Source organism: Pseudonaja textilis, chromosome 1 (genome assembly GCF_049901715.1).
Source record: "Pseudonaja textilis isolate UNSWEBS1 chromosome 1, rPseTex1.2, whole genome shotgun sequence".
NCBI classification, from domain to species: Eukaryota; Metazoa; Chordata; class Lepidosauria; order Squamata; family Elapidae; genus Pseudonaja; species Pseudonaja textilis.
Window position 1 is genome coordinate 283,674,995 of NC_141990.1, and position 12,158 is coordinate 283,687,152.

The 12,158-nt window shown below is 34.7% G+C and overlaps 1 protein-coding gene across 1 annotated transcript in view; it reads left to right on the top strand.

Moving 5' to 3' along the window:
* The window catches only part of TTC6 (tetratricopeptide repeat domain 6), a 92,144-nt gene extending 80,785 nt beyond the window's left edge, over positions 1-11,359 (top strand). The window contains exons 28-33 of the mRNA XM_087931574.1: positions 65-138; positions 1,623-1,833; positions 5,583-5,735; positions 6,659-6,829; positions 10,280-10,505; positions 11,051-11,359. Coding sequence (XP_087787700.1) covers positions 65-138; positions 1,623-1,833; positions 5,583-5,735; positions 6,659-6,829; positions 10,280-10,505; positions 11,051-11,187 — 972 coding nt within the window. The 3' untranslated portion in view covers positions 11,188-11,359. The remainder of the gene's footprint in view (positions 1-64; positions 139-1,622; positions 1,834-5,582; positions 5,736-6,658; positions 6,830-10,279; positions 10,506-11,050) is intronic.
* The last annotated feature ends 799 nt before the right edge of the window (positions 11,360-12,158 follow it).

The window sequence follows — 12,158 nt, forward strand, 5'->3', positions numbered from 1 at the left end:
AGTTAAATATGGCTAAACTTCTGAAAAGCAGTACATTTAATGTAGTGTCTTTCTGTGTTTCTAGGATTTTGAAGAAGTGGCAATGACTGAAAAAAAAAATGCAGGATTATTGAATTCCATTGGACTTTGCTATCATAGGTAATCTTAAACATTGCTGAGTAAGATTTGGGAACGTGTGTTTGATTCTCTTGTGTTATGGAGAATTTCTATGTAGCAGATGTGGGGAAAGAAAGGAAACAGTGGTGGGCCAAGGCATTTTATTTTTGCAACAACATCCAAATGCCTTAGTCCCCAATTTTGAACTAGAATAAGCATTTTTAAAAGCCACGAGGCATAATTCAAATAGTCAAACAATCAATGTCTGTTTTCATCAATGTATTTCTGCAGGACAGGGCAAGCTCAGACATGAGACAACTTTCAGTCTATTTCTTGGTTGTATTGACTTATCACTTCCATCTCTCCTGTTAGCTAAGTAGTTACCATGCTGTCGGCGATTGACAACTGTTATATTGAAATATCTGGAAATCACTAGACTGGGGAAAGGCAATTAAAGAGAAAGGCCTACCTTGTTCTCCAGAGGCCAAATGTGTTTTCTTAACCCATTTTCACTATTTGGTTCAATTTCTAATGGTTATTTGGAAACAGCACTCCATAAAGGCCAGTACAGTTGGAAATCAGCATGTTTCTTATATACTTTTTAATACTATATTTTGAGAAATTGAGTGGTGCGCTTTTCTCCCAAGATATCTACGTTAATGTATTTCTCACTACTTGATTATGATAATACCATCTCATTTATTGTGAATCTTCTTTCTCTGAGAACAAGAACAAAAGTACATTTTGTTGGCCGGTTTATGTTTGTTTGGTTTATGTTTTAATCATGTTCTGATTTTTAAGTTCATCTAGAAAGCACTAGGTTGAAGAGGTTTGATTTACAGAGAATATATAGAATATAATAGGATGAGTAAATGCATGTAAAATCATATTATCTTTCATAGATTCATTCATTTTTGTAATAGCCACCCAACTCTAATGGACTTTGAGGAATGTACAAAGCCAAAAAGCAGTAAACACAATTAAAAAGGAAAAAAAAATCCAACCGCCTGGATTAAAACAATAATATGGGAAACAGAATATTTCAATATTCTGCAATATTTCATTGATTGAGTTAATTTGAGATTATATCTTGAAATTATATTTATCTGTCTATCTATCATGATAAAAATAAATGCATTTTGTAGGATGCACATTAGGAAGCAAAGTGAGAACAAGTCTTTAAAAACTGTATTTATAGAAAAAAAATCACTGTTATTTCCAAATAATAAACAAGCTACATTCCAGTTTAACATAGGAGGAGCCTAATGAAGTATCCTCTTTCAGGAAGGCTATGGATTAGCTTTGCTACTGATCTCATCTCCTTCTGATGCATGAGAGCTGAAAAAAGGAGCTTGATGATATTATAATCAGTAAACCAAAGGATAGGGGAGAAGGTGGCTATAACTATATTTAACTTCTGTTTTCTGCACTCCTGCATGTTTCCTTGTTCAAATATGCACATCTGAATATACAAAACATCATAATAACTGTTCAAACATTAATGTTTAAATGGCCATTGATTTCAGACTTCAGAAATATAAAGAAGCGGTGGAATCATTTTCTAAAGTTCTTAAACTCAATCCCTTTTCTTTGGATGCCTACATTGGTCGAGGAAACGCATACCTGGAATATGGTCATAGCAAAGGCACCAGACAAGCCCTAAAGGATTTCTTGACAGCTGTACATATCAATCCAGTGTGCATAAAGGCTAGACTTTGCTTAGGATACAGCTTGCAGGTAATATATTTGTGACTGTGTCATCATTCTATCTTTCTGAAAATGAAACAAAACAGCAACAATAATTGTTATTTAGCAAGGTGTAATTTAGACTTCATTAAAATACTTCCCTGCTTATTACTTTATTTTATTCAGTTAGTTCAGATCTCTATTAGTTGATGAAAGTATATACAAAGTTTTAACTTCAGAAAAAATGTCTTCCCTGGAAATTATCCCTAGTAAACTGGAAAATATTTATTCATCACATTATATCTCTTTCTACACTGTTTGAAATAAATATGAGTGTAAAGTTGAATTATTTCCATGTGAAGTTCATTCAGAAACAAGAAGTGGTGGGACCTTTATCAGCATGGTGGGAAAAACAGAATTCTCTCATACAGGGAAACTTTGCTTAAAAATGCCATTTAGCGACTGTTCGAAGGTACAATGATACTGAAAAAGTAATTGTATAACTATTTCTCTCACTGATGAACATGATACATCCCCACAGATATGTGATCACAAATCACAAATATGTGATTCAGGCACTTTGCAACCATTGGGCATTTACAATTGTCACAGAATCCCACAGTCTTGTGATTGCCATTTGTGCAGTTCACAGCTGACTTCTGATAAGCAGACTCAGTGGAGAAACTGGCATTAAAATTTCAGTGTTGTAGTCATATAATGTCTTCCTTAATAACCATATGGGAAATGATGTAAGTTCATTGCAGTCCCATGATGTTTCATTTATTGACCATGTCACTTAGCAATGGAGTTGGCTGTCTCAATTGCAATCACTAAATGAGGTCTCTTAGCCTCTTCGTTTCTTCCCTGGCTTTCAAAAGACATTTCTTCTGCTGATTAGGTAAAGCAAATGAGGAGGAAAAACCAGGCAAACTTTGTAAAGCTGTAGGACATTATTACAGGGTAGGGATAGGTAACTGCAACTCACCAATTGCACACTTTATATTAACTAACAGACCAATAGTTTCCTTTCCCATTCAGATAATTTTGCTATATTGCTATTACATTTTGCATAATTGCAATTCTCTCTCCATAACATTTTGAATTACTGTAGTACTTAGTACACTTTAATCCAATTAGATCATATTTATACAATACTGAGAGTTAAACTGAGGTGACAAAAGCAGTTGAAATTACAGTTTTCTAAGCTCCAGAACTGATAAAAATGGCAAGTGTGCAAAAGTGATTTAGAGAAGACTAACAAAGGGCAAAAAGGCATTGAGAGGTCTGGGCAAGCTGATGGAAAACCCAGATGTTTCAAGTAAAACAAATTTAGAAAGGTAATCTCAGCGTATTCTCTGTTATGCTATATGGATGTAAGGAATGGACTCTGCACACAGACATAAAGAAGAAAATTGACTTATTTGCGCTATAGATTTGAAGGAAGGTGTATCACATTCCTTGGACAACCAAAAAAATGAACTATTCAGTAAGAGAAGAAATGAAGCTAAAATATTCTTTAGAAATAAAGATCATGAAGCAAACTCTTCTATACTTTGGATACATATGAAAGGCTGATGGAAACAATAATCATGCTGGGCAAGATAGATGAAAGTAGAATAACAGGCTGATAGCAGATGAGATGAGGTACTGGAGTCACAGAAATGGCACCTGCAAGAATTGCACAATGTGGCAAAAGGCAAGGCATCTTGGAGAGCTTCTATCCGAAGAGTCACCAGGAGTCAGCTATGACTCAATGGAGCATAACAATACAAGGATTAAGCCCTGTTAATGAAGATGCCCAAGCAGGCACAAATCCTTTACACTTAATACAAAGTTAAAGCAATGCAAATCCTTGGAGGGCATGCTTCATTAAAAAAAAGTTTTGATTGAATAACTCTATTAATACAATTTGCATATTCAAGTGAAGACCCACTTCAGTGTAGTGAATTGAAACAGGTGACAGCAAAACACTTTGCAACATTTCAAAAAACACTGCCAATTTAATTAGTTTTTTATTGCTTCTGAAATTGTTACAATTGGTTATGTTTCATATATAGAAAACTCTGGAGAAGGAAGAAGTTGAATGATATATTGGCTTTTTGATTCAAGACTGAAAGAAACCAGATTATTACCTGAAGATGTTACTAAGAAATATTTGTATGGCATCAGCATATTAGTAGTACTCAGTTTCAAAGCTTCTCCAAACATTAGTAGTAGAATGGAATATAGAGGCATGCCATATAATAGTCCTATTTCAAGGAGTAACAGTCTTCAAGCAATATCATTCAGAATTTAGTTTATAGATAGAGTGGAAAAATTGCAAAAAAGTGCCGCCTATTCCCAATTCTTGTAGAGGATCCATAAATATATCATGATTGAAAACCACTAATAAATTAATAGCAACTAACAGAATGATATGCTTTCTGTAAGTTTCTAAAAATCACCCATTAGACCAGCAAAATCAGTCTCAATCTCATAGTCTGCTTTAAACAGTTTGAAACGGGCCAAAATATTTTCTTTCATGAGAACTACCCACAACTGAGAGCCTACACCAGTTTGATCCCTTCAGCCAATGCTGAAAGATTAATTTGGCCCAAGTTGCCCTTTGAATGATATAATTCAGGCTTCTTTAAAAGAGTTATTTCTAATTGCCTCTTTTAAACAGGAAGGTCTTTTGCCTTCCTTCAGAATTGTCTTTTATCTGTAGAAAACTAAAATCTATAAGCAAGTTGGGTAAAAATCAAGAGGACATGTAGTGGAACCTATCATTCCAAGTAGCTTATCCCTATAAAAGAATAACAAAATATTTCCAAAAAAATCTGAATTATAACAGTACAATTCCCCAAAGTTCTCTAGCAGAATGATAAGAGCAGTGAAAATCACATACATACTTCAATTTGAAGCAACTCAGCAAGCTGCAAAGCAATACATGTAGAAAAAACCTAGTTTTTGCTACATATATATTCATAGTATAAACCATCAAAGGGATAGATCATAATGGAGAATTGTGATCACTAGGAATCAAAGATGACTTGATGGCATATAGCCAAGTAATCAATCCTAACCCATCAAGTGGGCTTTGTATCTTTTTTCTGGGTTTGAGTTAAATCTTCCTGCCATCTGTTCTATAACTACCTGCTTTGCAGGTTCACCTTCCACAATTAATCAATATATCAGGGGCCATATTTGAAGAAGATCAGAGAGGACATTTGCGAATTATGATATGACTTCCCCTAGTAAGTTCATCATACCAGCTATTAACCAGAACATCCACAGAGTTGATTAGATTGACCAAAACCCTTCAAAGGACATTTGGAATCCAAATAAATCCAATTGCCTTTTTAGCAGACTATCCAACAGATCATGACCCTTATAAAAATTAGATGTTGCTACTAATCCAGCCCATAGTCATGGGGAGACAGAATCCTCAGTCTATTCCTTGTCACAGAATTGAAATTTGCACAATTTGTCCTCACTTTCTCAGCCTAACTCTATTGAAATGTACCTAATGGAAAGTAGCTAGTCCCATATAACCTTTGTACTTTACTCTGCCAGGTCTCTATTACCCAAGCCTAGTCAAATCTTCAAATATATGATGTATACCATAACATACCCAATTTATTCATGATTATTTAGGTACCACTGAGTTAAGTTTGACTCTCAATTACCAAAGGAAAAAAGTACTTTGTATTTTGATCTTCCTTCAGTAATAACCTTCAGCTTTTCTAAGAACATTCCAATAATATCTTCAATCTTCTATATTTTCCTTATTTATTAATGTTTTTGTTATATTACTTCAGGCTCTTGGAAAATTTCAGAAAGCGTGGACTCAGTTTTCAGCAGCCATTCATTGTGATCCTAGTTGTCACAATGCTTACGATGGACGTGCTATAGTCTGTCTGCAGATGGGGGACATATTTGCCGCTTTTCAAGATACAAATGCTGCACTAAAGGTAAATAGTTTTGTTTGTAACTGAGCAGGACTAAAGATTTTCTGCCCTTTTTAATTAATGCCTTTTCTCAGAGTTTGGGTTATTCTCATTCACAAGACCTTTTCAGGTATTCAGAAAATACAGGCATGTAAAAGAGAGAGACAGGAATAGGTGCTTCTCCCTGTCCCCAAACTCTTGCTGTTTTAGAGCTGGGTTTTTCAAACTTGGCAACTTTAAGATGTATGGACTTCAATTCCCAGTTAGCATGGGGAATTCTGGCCTGAATGAAGTTGGCCTCATCTTAATCAGCCTTCTGGGAGATCTTTAAACCTGGCTTCTTCATCAACCTTGGGGATCCTCTGGTAAGCCTACAAGATGGCTGTATGATATCAAATGTTCATTTTTCTCCAAAATTCTTGTTTTTGTAAATATTTTTAATTTATATGTTTTATTTTAATTGTTAATAAGTTTGTATGTGCCCAGAGTCATATTTTGTGAGATGGGCAATTACATAAATCTAATAAATAAATGAAGTTTGACAGATATGCTTCCAGTGATGGAAACTTTTTTTTAAAAAAAGTTTAAATGTAGCACCCCCTGAAACATGTTTTACACCTCTCTCCTGCACTATTACCCCATTAGGAAAGAGATATTCAAGCATCCCATAAAACCCACATTGTTTTATTTAGTTTCTAATCAATGCCTCCCTCTCATGCTCGTGGGAATAAAAATGCAGCTTAACTGCTGTTTTAAATTCATTATCTTGTACAAAAAATGATATGGGAGAAGGGAGAACAATATTCTGCAATAGATCATCCCTGGGCAGAAATATTTGGGGCCATAGCTTAAAACCAGCTACGGGTTTAAAATATACTTTATACATATATTGTATTTTATAATCCTTTATGCATTTTAATCTAAAACCTGATTTGTCTGCATTTCAGATAACCACTAATGCAGAACTACTTACAAATCGAGGTGTGATTAATCAGTTCATGGGATATTTAAACTGTGCTATGCATGACTATCAGCAGGCTATCACCAAAGATCCCAGCTATGCTTTAGCCTATTTCAATGCAGCAAATGTCTACTTTTTAAACAAGCAGTTCTCACAGGTTTGTATTTGGTTTTGTGCTGGTATGGTATTGTTTTTTTCTAAATCTCCTTTGAGGAAGTTTTTTAAAATTATAACTACAAATTGCTCATTTTTGTCTTATTAAATATTACTGAATAATAATACAAAGTTCAAATATATGCTACATAATAAATAGCTGAATTGACAATCTTGAATATCAACACAGCTATTAATAATCTTCAGTAAGTAAATGAAATGAAAATAATTCCTTGAAAATATATAATCCTAGACTAGGCAATTCAAGGGAATTTAACTGTTCTTGAATTTTTTTCTCCCCCCTGAACTTTGACCTTTTAAAAAATATATCCAGTACAATTAATTGTTTGTATTAGTTCTTTACTCTTTGTAAAGTGGCAAATGACTCATAGCCTACTTTTGCAACTTTAGTTTACTTTTAGAGAAAAGGGCAGTCAGAGGAAATTAAGATCTATCTGAGTCTATATCACACCAGGGACTGATAATGTTGTATTTAGATTAACAGGCAGTAAGATTTTTCAAATGTTGAAAAACTATCAAAGATGTCGACATTTTGAATGTGTAATTTGCAGAAATCTCAGGAGGGTAATAATGAATTTAATTTCTGACAGTTGAGTCATTATAGATAATCCTGAAAAGGTTTGACAGGTCTGTCTTTTTTGCACAGTAGTTCCGTGGATTTTAAAGAGAATGCTAGTTTACTTTTGCACATGTTCCAAACAAGTTGTTGCTTGTCAAGTATAATAAATTTAAAATACACCTTCTTCACATTCTGTTTAAAATGACAGTTGTGCCATAAGGCCTGAGGACTCCAGAGAACTGGTGAACTATTGAGGTAGTTCCACTATTATTAACATCTCTTCGCCTAATATTTTTTCACTTTTAGGTTTTTTTTGTTCTAGTTTTTAAGGTTAATAATAGCAGAAGGCAGCTGTCATGCTCTTGTTGGAGTCTGATTCTGAGGGGGAGATTGAGCAGCTGACAGGGAGTGGGAGTGTGGCTCTGGTGACTGTGGAAAAAACAGGAGAAGGGCACAGTATAGCTGGCCATTCAGAGGAAGACCCAAGACCTCTTCATCCTAGGGCACACAGAGTGGAATGGAGAAGGGAGCAACGTGGCTTACGAGAGAGAAAAAGGTCCTGATCCATTTCATTAGTTCCAGCTGGGAGAACAGGGTATAAGTGGGGTGTTTGCACACAGCTTCTTGCTGGAAGCAAAGCGTGCATTATTTTGGTTGAGCCTTATCTGGGTTTTGGCATCCTCCCAACTGTGGGTGCTGCATTATCCTTTGAAAGTCTGCAATTTATCATTCTGGACTGTGGTGTTAATTACTTTAGTATGGTTTGTGTTGTTTTTTTAAATTTCTAATTATCTTTACTTTGGGTTTGGACTGCATTTCTGCCCTTTGTAGACTGTTTTTTGAAGAGTTTGTTATCCAGCCGAGGATAATTGGACATTGGGGCCAAGTTGGAGGCATTAAAGGGAATTTATTCTACTTTGATGACTTAGTTATTTTTGTGTCACGCCCCGGGTCATCACAGCAGCTTTATATTTGTAATCGCTTACATCTTGCAATGATATTTTTAAGATTATTAAACAACATCTATCTATTTCAGGTCCTTGGGAAGGACTCAATTGGGGGGCAATGCAAAATCCAGACTAAACATCTGGCTAACTGTGCAAACAACCCTAATAATTGTTTAGTGTTTATTAAGTAACATTACACATTGAGAACTGGATGATTCATTAAAAACAATTATTACAATATATTAAAATGTCCAATGATCGCTAAACTAACTATGGTTTCAAAATGATTAAAGGTATCTGAGGGACCACATCTTCCAGATTACATCTTTCCTTCTATTTAGATCTAGCAGAAAAGGCATGCTGCCTTCTGTTAGGGAATTACACTTGGTGAGTCCCATGAGGCGGGCCTTATTTGCTGTGTGGCACCTGCCTTTTGGAAATCCTCCCCTCTGAAATGTGGCAACCATTAGCTTTATCCCTGTTAATATTCTGGGAGCCCCTCAAGACCTGGCTATGTCATCATGTTTAGCGGGTCCCAGAAGACTGGTAACATTCTTAGATATCTGCATCACTGTAGTTAATATTCACTCTCTTCTGTGCCTTTTAAATATTTTAATAATGATTGTTTTGTATTTTTATTAATAACTGTTTTAACATATGTATTTATCTATTAATTGTTTTATGCCATAAAATAACTTTTTGTGCAGCTATATAAATTTGGTACATAAATAAGAGTATATACAATATTTCAATTTAAGAATGGCAACTGATCATAGGGCTATGTACTAACATTGACATACTATAAGACTGCTCTATTTAATATTTCTGTAGTGAAAGGGGAGATGAGAGAACTAGCTTGTTACCTATGAGCTGGTTATACACAGATTAGCTTTTTGACTATTCTTTCTATATTGCTTCCTTTGCCAGTAATGCACATACACTTCATTTGCTTAGACATTGGTAGTTCAGTGCAATTAATATAATACCAGTTTAGTTGTCCATGAATTTTTATATGAATGCAGAAAATGAATTTTCAGTGATCACTTCATGATCTTATATGTTATAAGAACTCTCAACCAGCTGAATGTAGTTTGTAGCTCTGTAGTTGCCAAGAAAATTCTCAATGATAACCTTGAATGCTTTCCAGATGATTTTTTCTGACACTAACAGATCTTCAAACCCCTTGTCATTGACGATGTATCTGATATTTGGACCAACAAAAATGCCTTTCTTAATCTTGACATCATTCTTGGAAACATCTGCCTCAAACAATGAAAACAACTGTCCATGTCAGTATAGAAAACAAGGTTGTCAACCTGTACCCCAATCAAAGAACTCTCAACAGTTCCTGCTAACAGTTTGCTGTTAACAATAAACAGCCCAACCAAAGAACTTCCAAGACCTCTCTCATCAACACTGACAGGGCAAACCTTTAAAATATAAAATGAAAGCAAACTCCATATGCAAGAAAACAACCAAGCTCTGAGAGCACCAAGAACCCCTCATCTCAGCCCTGAGCTACAACTATTCTCCGTTATTGATAGCCTCCATTAGACAAAAACTGCCCATTCCTGTTCATAGGCCTCAAAATTCTTTTGAAGAGTTGAAATAATAATACTATGGTTTGTTTACAGCAATGTAGTTTTTCTACATCTACAATTCAATTACAGTAGAAATTAATGTATTTAAAAACAGAAACCAAAAAATGTGCAGGTGCAACAGTCATTTATCCGAATTCTCCAGAAGAAATGAGTGAACAAATAGTATAATTGGTGGGAAAAACAGCTAACAATACTGGTATACAGTACTATTATAGATTTCTTGAAGATCAAGTTAACATTATAGTATTGTACTTATATCTTATCCAAGGTATTACTGTTTTGACAAATCAACACTAATAAATAAAACTTTTTATTTAATTTTATAGGCAAATGACTATTATACCAAAGCCATAGAACTTGATCCCCAAAATGAATCTGCTTTCCTGAATCGAGCTATTACAAATACGCTCTTAAGAAATTTTGAAGAAGCAAAAACAGATTTTGAGAAGGCAATTTCCTTGTCCCCTTTGTCGGCAGCAATATATTTTAACAAGGCAAATCTCTACAGCATGTTACAGCAATATGAGCAAGCCGAGGAAGACATTTCAAAAGGTACTAATAACTGAAATATATACATCTCCTGACATACTCATCACTTAAAACAGGTACTGCAAGGCTCCAGAATGAGATGGTTCAACATAATGAATCACTTGTTGGGGCTGGTGGGAGTGAAGGGTGAATTATGCTAGTATGAGGGTCTCCTTCATCATTTTGACAAATAGATCATCAGTGCTGCTCAAGCTTTCAGCATGAGCCATCTGTTCAGCATGGGAAATCCTTGCATCCTACAACAAATTGCAGTGTGCAGGTCTTTATAGATCAGAGCACATGGGATGATTTATTGTCCTGCCCCACCACTTTTTACTGTCTCTGCTTAGAGATTTACAAAATCCAAACATACTTTTTAGAGCTAATGCTAGGCCCCTTGCTTAGACTTTTAGTCATTGGAATTCACATCTTACTGGATTGAGTCAATTATATTTCCCATTGATTAAAGAATTCCAAAGTTGAAATGTGTGCAGTATTTTGAGTAGAAATGTTAGCATATAATTATTATTTTTTTGAGAAATCACCTAATAAAATGTTATCTTTTACAGCACTTTCAATTCAACCTTATGATGCCTTGCTGTATAAGCTCAGAGCAGATATTCGTGGAAAAATGGGATTAATTAAAGAAGCAATTGCTGATTACAAGAAAGCCATCAGCATCCAAGAGCTAATCAACAGCAATTGAAAAGATGAACACTAAAAATATTTATAGTATAATTTAAAACTGGAGTACATTTTCTGCTGACATAGATAGCTTGCACTAGTGTTTTGTTCTTACTACAATTTTAAAATATATGCATTTCTGTACTTATTTACACAATTCAACAAGAAGCATTAAATAAAGAGTACTGTTAATGAACAAAGTAGTGTTATTATTTATTATGTTAATACTTATATTCTGGTTTTTTTTTTTTATAGACAGCCATGTTTAAATCCCAATAGTCTCAATACAGTTACTGAAGAGCTAAAATAGAAATTCACATTTTGCATTTTGCTTGGACCAACTATGTCTGGAAAGTCTAGTTCATGGTTCTGTCAGGTATCTGGCTTTTCCTATGCTTGCAGACTAGTTTTTCATAAATATCCTTCAGGATTTTTTTTTCTTATTCTGTCTAAATAGATAAGCTTATCCAGGCACAGTTTAAAATAACATGAATTTGGGGCTCAGCCAGGGGTGGTATTCAAAATTATTAACAACTGGTTCTGTGGGTGTGGCCTAATTTGTGGGTGTGGCTTGGTGGTCATGTGACTGGGTGGTTGTGGCTTGCTGACGGGGGATGACTTGAGGGTCATGTGACTGGGTGGGTGTGGCTTGTACATAAATATTGTATATATTTATGAAAATATTTTTTGTGTGTGTGTATGTATGTATATGTGTATGTGTGTATGTATGTATGTATGTATGTATGTATGTATGTATATATACATATTTGTTTTCTTAAGTTTTCACAGGTACTTACATGTATGGCATTCGGCTTTGTTTGGGTATTTTCCCACGTCATAGTAGTTGTGCTTTTAAAGTTGTAGCGCTGTTTCAGCAGAATCTCATCTGCCATGACGTGGGAAAATACCTGAACAAAGCCGAATGCCACATATATATATATATACGTATATATATATATATATATATATACATACATACATACACACACACAT